General features: G+C 39.9%; 1 protein-coding gene, 1 long non-coding RNA gene and 2 other non-coding genes across 4 annotated transcripts in view; all 4 read left to right on the forward strand.

Moving 5' to 3' along the window:
- Positions 1-20349, forward strand: part of LOC110836971 (uncharacterized) — a 249532-nt gene that overhangs the window by 161393 nt on the left and 67790 nt on the right. The window lies entirely within an intron of this gene.
- LOC110836966 (innexin inx7) lies at positions 12039-15621 on the forward strand. Its single transcript, XM_022078727.2, has one exon. It carries the CDS (start codon positions 12947-12949, stop codon positions 14162-14164), a length of 1218 nt encoding a protein of 405 aa, XP_021934419.1. The 5' UTR covers positions 12039-12946; the 3' UTR covers positions 14165-15621.
- On the forward strand, positions 19359-19430 carry TRNAD-GUC (transfer RNA aspartic acid (anticodon GUC)). The gene has a single exon. It is a non-coding gene; the product is annotated as a tRNA-Asp (tRNA).
- On the forward strand, positions 20244-20315 carry TRNAE-CUC (transfer RNA glutamic acid (anticodon CUC)). The gene has a single exon. It is a non-coding gene; the product is annotated as a tRNA-Glu (tRNA).

Below are 20349 nucleotides of genomic sequence, written 5' to 3' on the forward strand. Positions count from 1 at the left end.
TTCCAGTCCTCCTCTACTTTAAATGGCTCTATCGTCGCTCATGCTTCAAAACTTCACACGTCCGCAAAGTTCGTATTGTTGATGGCAAAAGATTAAGAAATACAAATGTGGAATTGCCTATAGTGGCATGATATTCATAACAGCTTAATGAATAACCATCACTTTGTTATACTGTTAAGGGACACACGGAGATAATACCAATGCCTGTCTTTCCTTGTAAAGTCGGGAACACAGGCTAAAAAGAAATGTAGCTATTTTAGTATTACATGAATTTGCATGCGTACTTGATTCATTGCAACCTTATTACGATATTTCAATACTAACATTACGAAAATGGCGATTTATACCCGCCCACTACCTAGCATAGTTAGCTCCGAAAATAGATTGTTTAATGCCTTCCGTGTTGGCATACTTTCGCCATTTGCAAAGCAGAAATGATTAGCGTTGATAATTGAATTAACGATTTAAGGAACGGAATTAGTTCAGAGGAATTTCCACCTCAATGCAAGTCTGGCAACAAACAAACACTGCGGTGGGCGTAGACCATAGACCTATATATTCATGACAACTGTTGCCAGGGTAAGTCAGGACCTTAGGGTTGCAGTAAGATACTGTTAATGTTTGTTTCATTATCGATAGACACTCGGGGTGAGTTAAAAGTATGTACGATTACTAGTGTCACATACACAGTGAAGTAGGCTGAGTTATTATTAGGTGTCCCACCCCTTAAGGATGCGGAAGGAAGCAGTCATAGAATACTTTAAGGCACTGTATCGAAGTTTTCCTGGAGGGACTGAAGTAAACTATGAAAACACTCATTCAGTACAGCCGTCTCAGGGGTTTGGGGGCTTGAATATGAACACAGGATCTCTCAAATACGAAACGGGAGTGTTAACCACTAGACCGCGACATTTAGTCAGAATTTAGGTTACAATAATAAATAAGACCCCCCCCCCCAAACTGTATATAATTAATGTGGGACATGCAATATTTTAAACTAATCTTTGCATTTTGTGTGTTATGTATTAATGACGGAATATCACAATTCCTAACCTATCATTCGACTGAAGAAGTGAATTATCGGTTACTAATCGATTAATCGATTGATCATGACGGTTTGTAGGCTTAGGTGTTGTTGATCTCTGTTCAGATAATAGTCATAGAAAAGTAAGCGTTTTAATTCTTCACAAAATTTCATATTTATTTCGCCATAAAATGACAAATATACGCACATGATACTCACATAAGCTTCACAAAGCTTGGATCTCATTAAAGCTCGCTGTGCATGGAAACATCGCAGTCCAAACAATTTACGTTTACTGTACGAGATAAGTCTTACCTTTTGGTTCGTGTGAGCCAGGACTATGCTGTTTATAGACGAAGCTTCATTTTTGGTGTTTATCTACAGTAAATAGAAATGTAAGGTCATCTTGGCATTGATAACTGACTTGAGGAGTGACCAATGTTCAGAATTCCTTCTCCACATGCCTCTTTTAACTGAGTCAGTATCTTCTTTCAGTTTTGAAGTGCAAATGTGAGGTATGATTTTTTATCTTATTTATTAAGTGAAGAATGCAGTTTTAAAGCTCACCGAGTCATTCTTGTAAAGTTTTAAAAAATGAAAAGACAAAACCTGCCTCGAGCGTGAGAGAACAATGGATTTTGACAACGTAAGGTGCTTGACTGTGACTGAAGTATAGTAGTAATTTGTAGAAACATACGATAATTATTTTGCATGTACACGTGAACAGATTGCCTCTGGTGTTCAGGAACTACTAACCATGGCGACTGGCTCATTGAAACGGACAAAGAATCGTTGTTACTTTAGCTGTAGATGTTGCTTACTCTTGTGTGCATTTTTCTTGCTGCCAATTATACGTAGCTTATTTATTCAACGACTTCACTGCAGTACGAGTAGCAGCGAGACACGATGAACATCGCCTCCTTGAAAGGCCAGCGTCTGTATTTCAAGAAACTGGTCATGTTTCTTTTGCGGCAGATATTAAAGAGTTTTGTTAACATTGCCAGTTCCGTAAAGTTTTCTTTGCGAACACATCTATACATGGGTTTCAGCCTATTTGATAGTTATCATGGTCGACATATGTTGTTTATTGGTCTATGTTTTAACCACAGGAATGATATGTCAAGAATTAACAATGAATCCGTTCGCTGCACGCAATTTCGTTCAGTGACATTTGTAGGAGATAATTTAGTGGTGTTTTTAAACGGACAGTTAAAGTAAGTTGCAGCATGTTCATTATGCTGTCTTCTTGGTTGTTGTGCCATGTAGTCTGGTAGATATTGACTGACGTTTCAGAAGTGTTTTCTGCCTCCATCGTCAGCCGTCTTCATTGTACCTTTACCTAACAGCAGTAAAGAAGGAGACATATAAGAAACATATGTACGTACTACTCTGCAGCTGTTTGAATACTTGATGTGGGATTTATGCAAGTAGGTTAAAGCGCAAAGAGATTGTAGGTTTAAAATGTGTTAAGCCACGACGTAGATATTGAGGCTGGTATTAATGAAGAACGCGTATGATTTCTCAATGTCGTCCGCACCTTCAGGTCCTATTATGAGACATTTGTTTCTACTAGCTGCTTATGTAAGAGTTCAGGTGAATTATCGGCAAAGAGTTGGCCGAATGTTGTACGTGGCATAGAACATGTTTATCCTTCGAAGAACTCTCCGATATTCCCGCGCTGTGTCTGGCATCCGTATTACGACCAACGCTGACGAAAATATCAAGTCAATCATGCTGATAGACTGATCCAGCGTGTTGGATAAGAAGTTGCACGGTCTTTTGTCTTGTTTTAAATCAGGGAAAGTTTATTGTTTCTAAAGTGTGGCCCGCGGACCATCAGTGGTTCATTGCCTTCAAACTGTGGTCAGCAGAAGAACTGGGTTGAGACCCACACAACTTCCTATCAAATGGGTTGAATCTACTGACGAAGGATTATCGGAAGGAGTTTTGTTTTCGTATTCCAGGCAGCGTCTACAGCCAGTTCATTAACCTCGAAGGACACAGATGTTCCGCGATACGACAGTTGACTGCAGTGAGGTCAATTGGTAGAACTTCACGTCTGTGAGACGCTGGGCAAGACGTGGCGATTTTGTACGGAGTTCGCGAGGTCCCTAGGTCTAATGCCGGGAGAGCCCTTTATTTTCTTATTTCTGTTGATCTGCTTTCGTTGTCGTCGTATCTTTTATTGATTGACGCTTCCGACAACAGAAAAGTTTCTATATTTCCCAAGGCGGGCAGGCACCAGCTCAGGCGGAATAATGTCGCGCTATTCTCAGCTCTGTTTGAACTCTTGATCATCAAAAAGTGCAGATGCAACCGTATAGCGTTCAAGGTGTGTATCTGTTCTATCCGCCGAAATATTTATATAATCTATAATTATCCAGATATGTAATCGTTTATGAGGAATGTGTGGTTTTATTTTCGGAGAGAATCGCCACTTCATAATCCTAGGGCAAGAACACGGGCTGAGGTTGCCTGACAACAAAGTGCTTAGATAATATTTATATCTAAGAAAGAGGAAGGTACAGAATGCTAGATAAACTAATTCCATGTAGCAGAGTCGTTTCAGGTGTTAAGAAATTCCCCACCCTTATGACACCCGAAGGCTTGTCAACATTGCTCACAAGTTCCCGCCACTGGATCCTGTCTTGGGCCAGATGAATTCAATCCACGTCATCATACACTGTTTTTAGATACAATTAATAATATCATCCCATCTACGTTTTTGTCTGTCAAGTGCTCTCTCATGTTCAGGTTATTAAATAATAATAATAATAATAATAAATACGAACTTGTTCAATTAAACTTTATACAAACCACAAGCTACAAAGAAGCAACATTATCTTACAGATATAGAATTTGAGAATTTCGCGGTAAGTACAATCGATAAAATCTTCTCTGGCAATCAGCCGCCTTAACTGGTTACCGTAGTAAACCGACGTTTCGGGAACCAACTCAGATTTTATTATCATACAGACTCTGCCCAGTGTTTTTCGCTATGCAGAATGCATTAACAACGTGCTGGGGCTGTCCCGATCTGAGATCCAGACTAATGTTAAGTCCAGTCGTGGTCAATTCGAATGCGGTCACATTCCTTTCACTTGAAAGCACGGTAAGAAATTTAAGAAATGTGAGTCGATAAAATCATCAGGAATTCTTAGTAGCTGGCCAACTGGAATATTTATAGCCAAGCATAAAATGTATTCTTAATAGCAAAAACTTAAAGAATTCAGAAAGGTGTTGTGATCTGTCACTCTTCTTCATTCATTTCAGCGTGTTAAAAGAAATACGAGCGAAGTATCGGAGACACAAATGAAACTGTTGTTTTGGTCGAAAAGAGTAATTTTGAGGCCGAGAGAAAGAAGTGAATATAAATAATAAATTGGCGACATCACATAGGGGAAATGGAGAAGACACATGTTGAGGGCGCCAGAGGGCACAACACTTGATTAGGATTTAGGCTGTTCTCTGCACAATACTAAAATGAATTTGGAGTCTTTAAAAAATGTTGTAGGAAGGCTTATAATGAAGGCTCTTAAGGAATTTCAGCAACAGACTTCCAAAGAAGCAGAAGTCTTCTTCAGTGCTGCTATCAAGTAAAGACTTGCAAATATATATCTCATGAAGCTGCAAGTCGAGTTCTTTCAAACAACACGTCATCAATTTTTTGTCTTATTTATAAATTCTTTGTCGGTTATTTAATTGTTTCGTGATGAACACTAGGTCAATGAACTGACATAAAGCAATTCATATTCTTGTCTGCCCAGTGCTGCTCCCTTACAACTATCGAATACACTATAACTTTGTTCATACACTCGCTGCTAGAAGGCAGCACCAACACTATTCTTTAGTTTCCGAGCGAACAAGGTCCACGCCCCAGACTGGGACATCCAAGAGTCGACCCCAAATTCTGCACAGAGATTCGAAGATTTAAATTTTGAATCTTGTAGCCACAATACCACCCTTTTCAACCGGAAGCAAATAGACAAAACAACGGCATTGTCCTTAATATCGGCTCCCCTGAGAAAATTATCAAAATATTTTGTTTTGCCCGTAGAACGCACTATGTGCGAAAACCTATGGACAAGAATTATGTCCAGTAATTCCAAAATTATTACGACAGTTATTAAGCATTGTTTATATATGCTTACAGATATTTTTTGGCCAGGTTAACCGGTCCGAAGTCACTTCGAATTAACCCATTCGGCTTCAATGACTGCCAACCCCTGGCGATATTTCGTTTGGACACGCACCCCTCCTCTCCCTGAAAATCATTAACAACGCTCGAAGAAGGCTGTTTGTGTGATCGTGTTGTTAATTTCTGGTTCAGAGCAGCTCGACTTGATTCACGGCGGAGAGGTATCGCGTATTTTGATGGTTTTGCTAATCCGTTAGGCAGGTCCTGAACCAGACTGTAGGCACGTATAGCTGACGTAACATGAACAGTTTTGTATGTCACACCTCTTGAATTTCCAGCAACTGTTGGACCGCTCCTTCTGAACTGAAACTTTTCGGAAGTGACGATATAACAAAGGAATGGCAACTCCGTAAGAAAGAGCATGGATTGGTCAGTTGGCTGCGCTGATCACTTCCACATTGTCTTCGAATGGTATTATTGGGATAGGAAAAAATTGGAACCCACAGTTGACATAAAAATGTTCAATCGGTGAACTCTCACTGTATTCCAGCCGGATCTAGGAAGCGTCCGTTATGTGTTTCGTTGTATACCGGAGGTCTTCATCCGGAAGTGAACCGACCGGAACGTGGAACTGACTACTCAGCCACATTAAGTGCCGAGGTTAATGGTTTGCTGATTATTTCTTCAGTTCCTCCTACCTGCCTTCTTGGCGTGAAGAAGAGTTAGCGTAACGTTCATTTTAAAAATAATCTAAAATAAATTGGGAAGAGGATTAAACACTGTAAGATAAGAGATTCAGAGGGGGTTTTATAAACACGATTTTGAATCTCGTGAAAATGGCTGTCTTCTGAGTTGTTGCGCCGTGTAGTCTGGTAAACGTTTACCGACGTTTCTGAGGTACTTGCTGCCACTACCATGGGGGCAATTGTCGCTTTGAGAACGTGATATCTCGCCATGAATTTTATGGTTTCAGACAAGCATGAACTTTGTTGATCAACCTAGAATCTATCAGCTGCCCAAGGAAGACGATGTGCTGTTCAGTGATCACTTAATAAGATATTCGTTAGTCACACAGTGAGTTACGCAGCCTGATGACTCTTATTCTGTTGAATACAGGTTGAAGAATTTGCGATCTGTATCTTCGTTGCCACACGCATTCCAACATTCTGTGAGATGGGTGTGACTGCTGATGACCAAGTCTGTACCACAATGCGGGTGATGCAACAGATATTCTTTGTGTGTCATGAATGAATCTCACCTCCAGTAAGACCCATCAATACAATATAACACGATCTCTGATTAAGAAGAGTTTCAAGAACCAAATAGGTGTATCATACGAGTATCAGAGTATTAACATGCAGAAATTTGTAATCGCCATTTACCTTTCTCATGAAGATCGCTGTGTTCTGGGTCGTAACTACGTGTAGTCTGGCAGAAGTTTGCCAAAGTTTCAGAGGTCGTTATGGTCTCAATCATCAGGACGTTTACGCGACGCTACAACCCAGAAGACAGCCATCTTCGTACTCACCGCCGTCAGAACCTCAAGAGTAGGCCTACTCGTTCATTGGTGTTAATTTTAAATCGAATTTCTTTGTCCTTTCGAACTTCGCCGCTGAAAGCGAGTTGGAGCCTAGGATTCTGTGACTTGCGTTGTTTGTTCACGCGGTGTGAGACGAAGTACGTCAAAGTGACGTCATCCCGACAACAGCAATTCGCATCTATAAAACATTAGCAGGTATCGGGTTTCGACAGACTGTCGCCAATCTGTGAGCATCATTTGTCTCAGGAACGAGTTTAAGGATGCTTGCGCAAGACGATTTTGTGAAAACTTAGGTGGGTCTACAACTGAACCCTAGAAAAAACTAGTAACGTCTAGGACTTCTTTCGTAGATCATAAAAATATCATCCGCGAAGATTGTATGTTCCCCCCAAGTTACGTGTTTCGGAAAAAACTCCAGTTGCCATCTTCAACGTACACATGTAATATTTCAGCGTATTTGGAAGCTTTACGTTAGCGCGTCATTTCCAAATGCCACCTACTTCCTGCCCTATGCGTAGATTGGAGTTGAAACTTTATTCTTTGTTTTTTGCAGTGAAAATGGTCTGTTAAAATGGATCTTACAGGGACAGGATGTAATGGGGTGAAGTAAGTCGAAGTAATTCGTAATAGAGTACGATGGAGGGGTTTTGTGAACATGGAGTTCAGTTAAAGTAGGGAATTTCTTGAATAATTCAATCAATCATGTATGTATGCATGCATGCATGCACGCGTGTATGTTAGAGGCGTCATTAAGATTGTCTTGGGAATTTCATGCAAATTAAAAACAGTCGGGAACAGTCACAGTAATTCAGAGATTCGAAGTGACACACGAGTTTCCAGCAATTGTATGACGTATCTGCGGAGGCAATGAGATTACTGGACCATGCCAAGCAGTTCACGCCTTTTGCATGTCATGCTATGAACAGATGACATCAGAAGGCTTCATCCGCAAGCAGGGGCGATGCAAATAATCCTTGTATCCGGCCCACTCCACGAAGGCGTACAAGGTTCATTCTTTTAACCTCAATACTACAGATGGTGCTAAATGTCACTGTCTGACCACCCTTATTCCTTCGGGAGAGACCTTGGTCCGTCTGCTCAAAGAAAACCCGCATGACGGAGATGAAACTTCCTAATATTATCGTTCGTTCGTTTGCAATTGGATCTACAGCTCACTAATGATCTTCTGTATTCTGGACCGATAGATCATCTCCAACAGTTCTTGAACTCGTCACCAGATGGAGAAGCTGCCAGGAAAAGAATCTCCCAGTACCCATTGGACAGAAAGTTGGGTGAGTCCCAGAGCGTATTTGCTCGAGGCAGGGAAGAGAAAAATGTCTGCCTCTTGCTAGAGATCGAACCAGGTTATCCAACTCGTAGTCTGGTTACCATACTGAGCTACTCCGTCTCTCACTGTTAATTATACGGTTCATATTGGACATCGTAATGGGGTTACCATACCACAGTTGTGAAAGGCGGTGTATGAGGTAACAACACCACAGTTATGATAGACATTGTATCACACTGGCGTTGTTACGAGGTATGTTACTTTGATGTACACGACGTCGATTTGTGATCATGTTGATGGATATTTATGTTTAAACATTTTCGTTATTAATAGCTGCAGTCGAATCGGAATCGAAACGTGGGCCTTCTGAATACCAAGGTTATGGTACAATTTTCATGGCGAAATATTGTAATACGCAAGCAGGAAAAGATTGTGATGCATTCTTAAATGAGGATGTGTTGTACGGTATGGTCTAGTAGCTGGGGTACCTGGCTTTCAAATAGGAGGCTCGGGTTCGATTTCCATTACCGGAAATGAGCATTTTGAGTTCTTTTGTCACTAAAACATTTTGGCAGAAAGTTTGTACTTTAAAGTTTCGTAATCACTTTTTAATTGTGACGGTTGGATATGGCATGTGAGTGAATATGTATTATACATGACTGGGCATTATCTCTCTAATCTCCCGAGTTGGTAGAATGACTGGAGATGGAGATTGCTGTCCTCTCCCATACAACGGAAGACCAGCCCGTCGCGTTACGGTCTCATTAACCTAAAACAGAAACAAGGTTAAAGATCAAACTACGAGCCATTTGTTGGCGATGGATTAGTCTTAAATACCAAGCAAACACTGTTAAGTCTTTGGGAAACAATGGAGATAAGCTAATATGATACAGTTTCAAGCTATGATAAATTAAACTGGCAGTGATAGGCTAATAATATACGGCCACACAAAATTTACAGTTCAAAACATAATTTACAGTAAACAGTTCTTCGTTCTCACACGTACGCAGGAGTTCCTTTAACAGGCATAATGCGAACGTGAAATTGAGCACTCACCAAGCTTACGAATGCGTGGAGATTTTCCTTCCCTCCCCTCTGCAAGGTGTTTAGTTCAGCACAAGGGACAGTTTTCTTTATATTTACTCGATTTCGACTGCTCATAGTTCATGATTATCTCCATATTCTGTACAACCTCTACGCTTGGAACTTTTTCTAGAATGCGTCACGGTATGTACCCTTCCGAGGAAACATTCCCGGACTGAACTAAAGCCGGATACAAAACATAAAATTAAACGGAAGAAGATGGCTGTCTACTGGGTTGTAGCGCCATGTAGTCTGGCAGAATTTTACAATCGTTTCAGAAGTCCTTGCTTACTCTATCATCAGAGTGATGACTTATCGCTCAGAAAGAAGCCATCTTCTCTAATTCACCGCCGTTATAACCTGAAATCTCGTCCAGTTCACATAATTTGTATCACAGGTGTACCATGACCTGCACAAAGGGACAGCCGATATAAAAATCTGTCTCGATCGAGAAGAAAGGAAAACCAAGTTTGTATTGTGTGCTAATTTCATGATACAGAGTCTTCCTTAAACAGATGACATTCAGTTGGCAAAGAAATTTCCACCATTATGGAACTGAATGATTCATCATCGCGTTCTTGCGCGGAACCAGTTACAGGAATACAGCTGAAATCCTTTGTGTTCTGAAGCAAGTTCCTGCCTCGGCAGATTTGCCTTTGTCTTCAATTTATTTATAAGTATCTGTAGTCTATATACGGCACTGAAACATTTTCATTTTCATGCAGAAGTTTCCAAAAACTGCCTGCACGCTTTGCTAAAACGTTGCCAGTTTCCAGAAACTTTTTCTCAAACATTTTATGTTCTACATTAAATCTTACTGGTGCTTATTTTCCGAGCTTATACCCTCACACTTTTACAGTATAAACTATTTAAAGGCAAGCGTCTTGTTGGGTCACTTTGTATGTGAAAGGAAATATTAATTATTTGGACTTTTCCTGCAATTTAACTCATTAACACGTAGGGAAAATCATCTGCTATTGATATGAATTAACACATGTGCCCTCATCTTTCGTGTTGATTTATACTGAATCATGATATGTTTAAGAATTTGATTTGTACTGCCAAGGAAACATAAAAGTTACAGTAGTCAGTAAAGGTTAATGATTTTTGGAAATATAATTAGTGTTTGTCTGAGAACCGACCAAAATACTTTACTAACGGTACGTTGTGTAGGCAGAAATCTCTGTTACGAATGCTACAAGATAGCATCCTTCTGTGGAATTTTGGTAGTCTTAGGCAATAAATACCGTCTGAACACAGCAGCAATACAACTCTTTGGCAAATGTGCGAAACTGACACATATTATGGCAAACGTTTAAGATAAAAACTACATGTTTTCACTTTTAAATAGCCATCCTGAGGTTTTTAATTATACAACATTTGAATGAATACGAAGCTTTACATAAAGAATTTCTTAGTTGTAGGTTTGAAATAACTTGATATTCTGTACTACGGTTTAGCTAATGTATGTTATATTTTGGAAAGTCGAAACATGTAACTTTTGTCAGTGACTTTTACCATAATTTGGCAGTTTGCACAGTTTGTAAAATTTTCTGTTATTGTTACTTGTAGACGGTTGTTTATTCTTAATATGTATAGGAAACTGCGTTGATGAGCCTAAAAGAGTGCGATATGCCTTAATACGCGGAGTTAAAGAGCTAAAACACGGTTCACCGTAGGAAGATATTATGTGTAACTGGAACTGCGGTCCAATCTTGAACAGATACGAAACTGTCGTTACTTAATGTTATTCTGGAAATAGCAAAGCTTGTTACCTGTTTGGGACACTTGTTCATTAACTTGGCGATACTCTGTCGGCATGCGTCGCTGATCGCTGTGGATATTTCCGAACTGAATATCGTTTCTTGTTTTCTGATTCTGTTGTTTTTTATGACGAATAGAATATGTGTCTAGGTTAAAAGTGATAATCCCGTTGGCATTAGAGTTTCTAAATTCCACAACGAATCATTCTTTTGTGTTTATACATTGTCAGAAACAGGAAATTCATAAATATTTAATTATTTCATTCATATAATTACTGACATTTGAAGGTGATGACTGGATCCATGAGCCCTTAAGAGTTCCGTTTTAAGTGTTGGCAACACTGTGTTGAAGACTGCCTTTTGCAGAAGTAGAACATATTTATCAGAGTCGCGTGTTGAAAGACCGAATAGAATTTGTAAGTACTCTATTAGGCGTGGTTGTTATTCGCAGATTATTTTGTTCTGCTGCGAGAGAGACAAAGTGAAAATGAGATTCCTCTTATTGCCACTTATATTATTTCTATTTCTCTGATATAAATAAAGTTGTGGACTACTACGTTTAACAGCATAAGTGTGCAAAACAGACAAACGTAAATATTTATTTTCTAAAGTACATATTTTCATATCATTTGGATTCTTGTATTTTCCCGCCCGGTTATGGAGGGGAAATGCTTGATAAGTGTTACGTGCTTAACCAACTCCGACTAAACTGGGATACGTACTTGATATGGCGTCATAAGCGGAAGTCTACTTTCGTCTTACGTAAGTTTTTGCTTTAAGATAACTGAATTACTTCATGTGCGATATCGTATCTTTTGGATGCAATGAGTTCGGTGTGATTACCCCTTTGTATTCTAGACCTGTGTGACCTGAATAGTTTGTTAGCTTTATGCTGCGTCCGTTTTGTTCCCGTTGCCCTTTTGGTACGAGAAGATACAAGCTCCAGAGGCGATGTAGTTGTTGTGGGGGGAAAGAAGTAGTAAGTCTGTCGGGAACAGAACCACGGCCGGCTAGCTTTGCTGTAAGCCACTTAGCTGAGAGATAAAATCCGTTGATATCGGTGATATTATTATTAATTTATTTTATGAAATTATTATTATTTCATTACTGAATCATTGTTTTAATTCTGTTTAGTTTCCGGCAGGTGCACAAATGTTTTTTTCTCTCCGTAGAGCCAGGCCGGTTCTGCGGCCAACCCGTTCTCGTTGCCAGGGCTGTGGAGGCTGTATACCGAGGATAAAGCGGACTGAGAGATCGGCTCACTGCTCAGCTCCATTTAGTCCCGAGGTTAAGAATGTGTGGAGATTTAACTCCACTCCTTCTTATGTCTTCATGGCGTCGTATCTAAGAAAAGGGACAGATAGTTATTATTTTGTGATTTTCCCTTGTTTCTTCGTGGTAATTCCAGATGTTTTCTCTGACGATGATCGCTTTCTCTTCATCATTCGTATTTTGTTATTTAGAATCATCGAAACTTTTGTCCCAGATATTAACAGTTCTTGTGAATTTAGTCCAAATTATAACAGATTGCCATTAGTGCTACTGAGAAAAGTTTTGTCGAGTTGTCAATTAAACGTTTTTCGAATGCCACTGTTGTCCATTGGCCGCACAGAAGCAGAGGCTTGCATTACGTAAGGGCAGAGGTCATCTCTCCCAGCCAATGTCCTTTTATATGACGACTTCCATTGTGACGTCTCCGGTAGACGGGCACATCGTGTAACGAGTTCACTCGCCCTCGGTGACTGCCGAGTTCGGATTAGTCAATGTTCGACCGGCAGAGCGTTACAGCATGGTATTCGCGTTCCCGTAACGGTATTTCCACTTTGCAGGAAACCGTGCAAATAAAGCGTCTTCCTGTAGACTGATGCCTGACTTATACGTTTGTGAGACCTACTTTTTCGCGATAGTGACGTATCTTGTTTACAATGATAAGCACAATACACCACGTGGTATGAATTTCGTGTTCGACTCACCTTGAAGACTTCAACTACTCAGTTATGCTGCTTGTACTGTTTGAACAGCGTTGAACAGTGAAACGTAGGCAGTATTTTCAGTTTGTGTGTTTGCAATTAAAGACTGGGTGTTAAGTTAATTCTAGAATTTCGTAACGATGTTGAAAACTTTTCAGTGTGTTGTTGAAAACGTTCACTACAAGAGTAAGGAGGCTGTAATTGACAACTTTGTATCTAAGCTCTATTACCGAGCGAGCTTTGCTATTCTCTTAACATCCACCATCTTGGTCTGCAGCCGTCAATACGTCGGTGAACATATCCGCTGTGTAGCTGACCACAGGTTGCCAATTCATGTAATAAACACCTATTGCTTCTTCACAACGACCTTCACAGTCGTAAAACATGCTAATCAATCCGCGCTTCACAGCGGAGTTGTGCCACATCTGGGTGTCGGTCCGTATGTCGAGAATGAAGATGCTGTCAAATATCACGCCTTTTACCAGTGGGTTCCTTTTATGCTGTTCTTGCAGGCGTTAATGTTTTATGCCCCTCATTATTATTGGAGAAATCGGGAAGGAGGACGAATGAAGGCGTTGGTGAAAGGATTACAGCACGCGTACTTAAGCCTGAACATAGAGGATATGAAGTTAGAATGTGGTGTTACAATACCGTCAAAAAAGAATGCAAGGCGAAAGATTATATTGATCAGAGATGCATTCGTCCAGAGAAAGGATATCAACAAGTCTTGGACGACAGATTTTGTCATTTCCGAGGTCATAAATGCCGCCAACCTCGTGGTACAGATCTACATAACGGATGTATTCCTTGGAGGGACTTTCCTGAATTTGGGACGTGATGTTCTTAGGGCTGATGGTACCAGCGAAGAGAGCCCTTTGGATTTAGTGTTCCCAAAGGTGACGAAATGTAACTTCAGGAAATATGGTCCTTCAGGTTCACTGCAGTTGCACGATGCCTTGTGTGTGATGGCACTAAATGTTGTAAATGAGAAGATATACGTATTCCTCTGGTTCTGGTTTGTCGTTCTCTGTGTTTTAACGTTGGCAGCCCTGCTGTGGAGGCTTCTGACTGTGATCCTTCATGCACGATGTCTACTATTCAACAGGATCGTGTTTGGCTTTGCAAATCCTCAGGTCCTTGACCTATGGAGTCTCGTCACGGTCACTAAAGAATGCCACTTCTCAGACTGGCTGTTTCTGTACTACCTAGCTAAGAATCTGGACGGGTTTGTGTTCCGGGAACTGTTCCTTAGTGCTGCTGTGGAGATCAGTGATGTTCCGCCAGAGACTTACCATTACGCTAGCGATGACGACGACGAAGAGGAAGCAGGGCAAGAGAACGCGGTCCAAGCGACGTAACAGCGTCATTCATTGTTGCTATGGAAACTGCTTACAGTGGCATTGTTGTTTTTCTTGGTAGGTTCAGGAAGATCTAGCTACTGGATGGCTCCAGTCTACACGGGTGAATCACGGAAGGCTACAATTGATTAAGCTTACTGGAGATAAGGACTTTTGAGTGAAGAAAATAATTAGAATATAGCATTGCTATAAAATTGTTAACTGTGTGTTTTTACCTTTGTACACAGTAGTGTATGTGGATATTAATTTCGGGGTGTTTCTTTAAAATAACTTCTTCCTTTCGCTGAAATGTCTTGACTTAATCAAACAATTCTGACGGTATTTAACTTGGAAAACAGACTGCAGTCGACCTCTTGTAATTTGGCACGTATACAAATAAGTTAACTTCGAATGGGTTTGCCTATAGGAATTTGCCCTGCAGTTGTGAAATTGATCCAGAATGAATTCGATCTGGTGTAGTGTCCGAATGAAACAGGAAAGGATGCGAAAGTAACTCAACTCTTGCAAGGATGAGAATGGATTTTGCAGTATATTTGTAGCATTGAATGACTTAATATGTCATTTTTGTTCAGTAAGCGAAACCAAGTTGTTCATTGTTTATAATTAACACATTTATCAGGCTTGATTCTTTTTAGTTCGAGAAATTTAAGAGATAACATAATTTGCGTACAGAAATTAGACGCTGAGCCTTAAGTAATTCTTGTAAATTATGTCTAAGTATTAATTTGTTATTTGGAGCGATTCAGTAGACATGATAAAATATTTTATTGTAGTAAGTTCCTATATAATATCAAAGACTGATGCAAATTATTGTAGGTAGGTTTGTATATATTAATAACCAGTTCTTTCTGTTCTGAGCCGACGATAGTGTTAGTTCGCCACCGGAATCACTTTGTTCTGTCTGGTAGGTATTGACCGAAGTTTCGGAAATGCTTGCTGATTCCATCATCAGGGCGATAAGTAAATAAGACCGCATAGCGTAACGCCCCAGAAGACAGCCTTCTTCATGCTCGTCTCCCTGAGAACACAAATCTCCTCTAATTTTAACAGAGTGCCTTCCACTCCCCTCACCAATTCACTTGGACCTTGGCTGTTCTATCGTTGCATTATGCAGATCTGTGAACGATGGTCTCTAACTGTGATAGTCTGTTTTTACCACAGTATTGTCTTGTTACAAGTGATAACTTAAAATAGTCCGAATTCACAGTATTTATTCTATAAGTAATTTTGTAATAGTTTGTAAGTCTGACTTAATTCAAGTCGGATACGAACAACTTTTATTCTAGATTGGTATTATGTGTAGCAATAATTTGAAGAAAGAACACTGCACTGTTCAAAAGAATATAAATATTATGTATATGCTGCGAAAAATGTTATTGCACCAATGAACTGTAAGATAGTCAAATTGACTTTCACACGAAGAATTTTAATAAAAATTTATTTCTGTTACCGCTTAATTTGAATCCGTCCTTTCTCACGTTTTTAAAAACAGGTATACATTAGTATATAGACATAGGCGAAAATTAAGGAAGCAAATTGTTAATCATTTTAAGTAATAGTTATGACTAAAATATTTGGAACAACATCGGGTTTCCCACGCCAATAGCCCCATCTCACTTGCACTTCAGTCAGAAATGAGTGATCTCAAATCCTATCTGGGCCACAAGATCGGTTATATCACCAAAATTTATATTTCAAACTGTTTCCAACCACAAATGTCCGTGGAACAGTCCTTATAGAGGAGCTGATAGTCGTTCAGCTCACTTTTTTAACTTGAGTTCTGTCACATAGTGAGAAGCTTTGTAATTTCTAGCATACTCTTAGTATTGTTAAAGATCAAATGAAATATGGTGAGATGGGCAAGTAGCACGCATGTGGGAGTGATAAATATGTATTAAATTTTCGTCGGACGATCTCAAGGGAAGAGACCACTTGGAAGATCTAGGCATAGATAAAATGTGTCGTTTATACGTAGAGCATGTGGTATTTTATTGAAATGGCCGAGTGTATGGTCGAATTGAAGACAATGATGTACATCTGAGTTTCATAAACACAGGAAATTTCCTTGCTAGATGAGAAAAATCTGCTTTCAGGAAAGAGTTTGGTTTATGGATACAACGCGGGTTTCGGGGGACAGCTTCAGTACCCGCGTTATATGAGACATATGTAAAATATATGATATCGTATTGGGGGACATGATCATAGCTTCGGTTTTTCCGAGACCGCGGAAAACGAAGCGCGGTATTTTGAGGATCCACTGTAATTTATTAAAGCACTAGACGTCTCAGCACGTGGCGTACTAATGTTTTAAGCTTACGTATGCGCAGAAGTGTCGTACAGACCATCTCGAGGCATACTATCGCCCTTCTTGTATAGTATACGTAATTAGAATTGCAGCTGAGCACAGCCGAAGTTGCAGGCGAATAATGCAAGGCAAGTGTATGTGAATGTCGCTTCTTGAATACAAACCATGCGGGCGAAGTCCCACTACAAGGCGCTAAGGAATACGTCAAATAGAATACCTGGCTGCATGTTTACAGTATTCATCTACACTTTAGCTTGAGATCCACGTGGTTCACATATCAGCAAAATGCTATAACAAATAAAGGGTCACAAACCACCAGTGGCGTATCAAGGGGCTGGGGGTTAAATCTCCCTTCCAATGTTAGAGCTGTCCCGGCGGTCGCGCAGAGCCCCGCGCATTGACGCAATAAAATATGCAGTACTTATTTGCACTTCTCCAACTTTGAATATCTCATAAGCCATTTATCGTTTTTTTGTAATCCGATTCATATAGAATTGAATCTCAGCTAGTTCAACTTCACAGTATATCCGGACATGGTGTGATGATGATAATTGGAACTGAATAAAAATTTTCTTGGATATTATCCATCGTCTAGTAAATATAAAACGTAAAACGACGTTTCGGAGATGGGACTCTATCTCCGTCTTCAGGTTCCTACACAGTTGGGCCCACTCTTCACCATCGTCAAGAAGTTTTAGATTTGATATAATTGGAACTGTTCTGCGCAACAAAGTGCATGGTCAACCAGTGGTAAGTAACTATAGGATCAGTTAGTTGATGATTTAATTCATGATTTGTTTCACGACGCTGTTCAGTTTACGTGGAGCCCATAGTGATTAACCGACTAGTTACTTCAGAGGGGTGTCTGGTACACAAGAATATCCAATAACAAAGGTTTAACTGGCTTCATGTTTATGTATAGTGCGTCGTTAAGACTCCCCTTTAAGCCTTTAGGCCCACACAGGGGAAGAGGATGGAAGTTAGACTGAGAATGTTGAAAGTAACCCTGATGACAAAAGAATTCTTGGAGGGTAAAATTGATGTGTTCATTAGTGTGAAGATGTCCTGGATGGCAGGTACAGCTTAGACAAAGCCACAAACCTCGCCCTTGCCCCGAGAAAGGCGCCAGAAGTGAGGACCGTGGTCCTCGAAGTGTCAGGATGATTCGTTGCCAAACTGAGCGAGGAAGTCAGAATGTAGAAATCCGCTCTCTTGTCGCGTCAGTCTGATTGGAGTATTGGTCGCTTTTGTTGCAGATGATTTCCAAACTCTTATAAGACACGATCTGCTGGGAGGCTGGCCAACTTGATTAACATTTTCGTGGTTTTCCTCTCTCCCTTCACGAAAATGAAATAAATTACGACTGACTCGTTGTAAATCCTTACGTGTGGACTATTCGTGAACATCTTTCCATTTCATTGAACAGCGTATAGCTTCTCATGAGTATTGTTAAATAAGCAGGGTCATTAAATAATTCAACGAAGAAAACAAATGATCTTGCATTCAAAATGACTGGGAGACAAAGAAAAACAGAAATCATGGTAACATGACAGGTTACGTCATGATTGAGAATGGAGTTCCTCAGGATGTAAGATTCTCGGATGTAATTGTTTTTACGCAGATAGCGTTTGGAAAATTTAAATAAATCTGATGTATTTTAAAAACAAATATGACAGCAAAGTTTGATGCTTATGAAGGCAGTGCATTTGTAAACCGCTGAAGAGGTAGCAATGGGAACAAGTTACGTGCACCCGTTTTTCGTACTCTCTAACAAACACCAGTAAATGCAACTAAATTGTTATTATAGGTAGCTTTAATGACATGCCTAGAAGTTAAAGTTGTGTTGATGCACAGGTTGCAAAATGTTTAAAGATTGCTTTACAAAGCAGTGAATTTTACATATAATTAGATGTAACATATACACAAGTTTCGTGACTTAAAGAGAACGTCGATTATTTTTTGTCCACTTTGTGGTTAACGTAAAACGAAGTGAAAGATACTTTTATGATCAGTGAAGAATGCAAATGTTCAAACACGCCCAGCTTAGTTCAAAGTGTTGCCTTTTTTGAAACATGTGTTTAAAGAAAATTACTGTTTCTTTAAACTTGACGTTGGAGGCAGGAAACACCTCTAAACGTAATCATAATCTCGATTCAAGGTTTTCGACTTTTAGCAAGAGCAAAATTTTAATGTTTGTCACCGAGTCAAGACCCGCTCCTATCTAGCTGGGTCTTTCTCTGTGAAAAGGCTTCTAAAGCATAAAGCTAACATTTTAAAACACTGGTATGCTAATATTATTTAAGAATATTTGTAGACGCTGTCAATAACTCAGATTATACTTTTGGTTCTTCGTATGGATAGCGTAAGTCAAACGTCCTGTAATCGGTATTGACCATGGCCTGTATTACGAAACGTCGAGTAACAAAGTGATTACTAAATCATTTTCCGATTGCAGTCAGTTTCCGAGCATTTGCTGGAGGGTCTGAATAAAATCACATAAAATCTCATTGAGGAAAGCCTACCAAAGGGCCGAGACTTGAACGGAATTTTCGAAGTTATTATATTATTATTGATGATTTAACTGTGACGATTACGTCATCAGCTTAGCATAATCTATGAAATCCTGTCTCTGTATAATGGGGCATTACAAATATGGTTTTGAGTTTCTCACGGCGATGAGAACGAAAATGGCTGTCTCCTAGGTTGTAGTGTTGTGTAATCTGGTAGAAACTTACCACCGTTTCAGAGGTCCTTGCTGCCTCGAATATCACAATCGATTTCATGACCTCTGAAACGAGGGTAAACTTCTACGTGACTACATGCTAATAAGACGCAAGAAAGACCCATCTTCAGACGTAATCTTCTGAAAATATAATGGGAAAGCTTTCATCCTCGGTAGTATAGTGGTAAGTATCCCCGCCTGTCACGCGGGAGACCGGGGTTCGATTCCCCGCCGGGGAGATTTTTTTTTATATTACTATAAGGCGTGAAATGTTTTTGGATAAAGGACAGTGATAATCTGTGCACTTGAAAAATCACAACACAATTCGGTGAAACGCATGGACAGACGGGAGGTGGCTATGTCGTGTGTTTTGATGTCTTGTGATTCGTGGGCAGATACCAACGTTCAGGGAAAACGTTCTGTCTCCATTTTATATCCAGAATGCTGAAGAACCACATCATAATCTTCACCGCCATGAATGCCTAAGATCTTACATGAATGAGGTGGTATGCGTCGTATATGGACTAAGGCAGTAAGCTGTGGGTACGGGCAAGATACAAATGTAACCTTCATATGCCAAACACTAAACCCTACAAATATCAAAAAGCATACTGTGCTGGAATTAAGGTATTCAATAATCTTCCTTCCACTATAAAAAAGTGTGAACCATAATATAAAAAAGTTTCTCCTATTTCACTCCTGTTCCGTAGAAGAATTCACCCCCCCCGCCCAAATTTCCTTTATTATAAATACGTGTAATTTCGTTGTGTAATTATCTGAGGGGTAATACCGTAGCCGACTATAAATTCTTGTCAGAACTGTGTAATTTATTATAATATTAAAAGCAAGTACACTGGGTTAATCAGTAACTTATTAACGCAGAATTAATCAGTTCGTAAGGAGAGTCTGTTAAGAATTATTACGTGTGAGAGAGATAGCCTGTCTGATCATCCATTTTAGTCCGTGGCATGACTCAAGCTTTTTTATTACATTTGAATAGGCGCCAAGCTGAAAGACCTTAACTGTCTGAGCGCCGAATATTGACGTCGTCGTCCGGTATGGTCTAGTGGCTAGGATACCTGGCTCTCACCCAGGAGGCTCGGGTTCGATTCCCGGTACCGGAAAATTTTATTTAACTTCCCATGGCGAATTTTTTAT

The sequence above is a fragment of the Zootermopsis nevadensis genome, unplaced genomic scaffold, assembly GCF_977971745.1.
Source record: "Zootermopsis nevadensis isolate Lab colony 2312 unplaced genomic scaffold, Znev_1.0 Znev_ptg000002l, whole genome shotgun sequence".
Taxonomy (NCBI): domain Eukaryota; kingdom Metazoa; phylum Arthropoda; class Insecta; order Blattodea; family Termopsidae; genus Zootermopsis; species Zootermopsis nevadensis.

Coding starts and splice junctions, on each gene's coding strand:
- LOC110836966 (XM_022078727.2), top strand. CDS start 12,947: ATGTTGAAAACTTTTCAGTGTGTTGTTGAAAACGTTCACTACAAGAGT.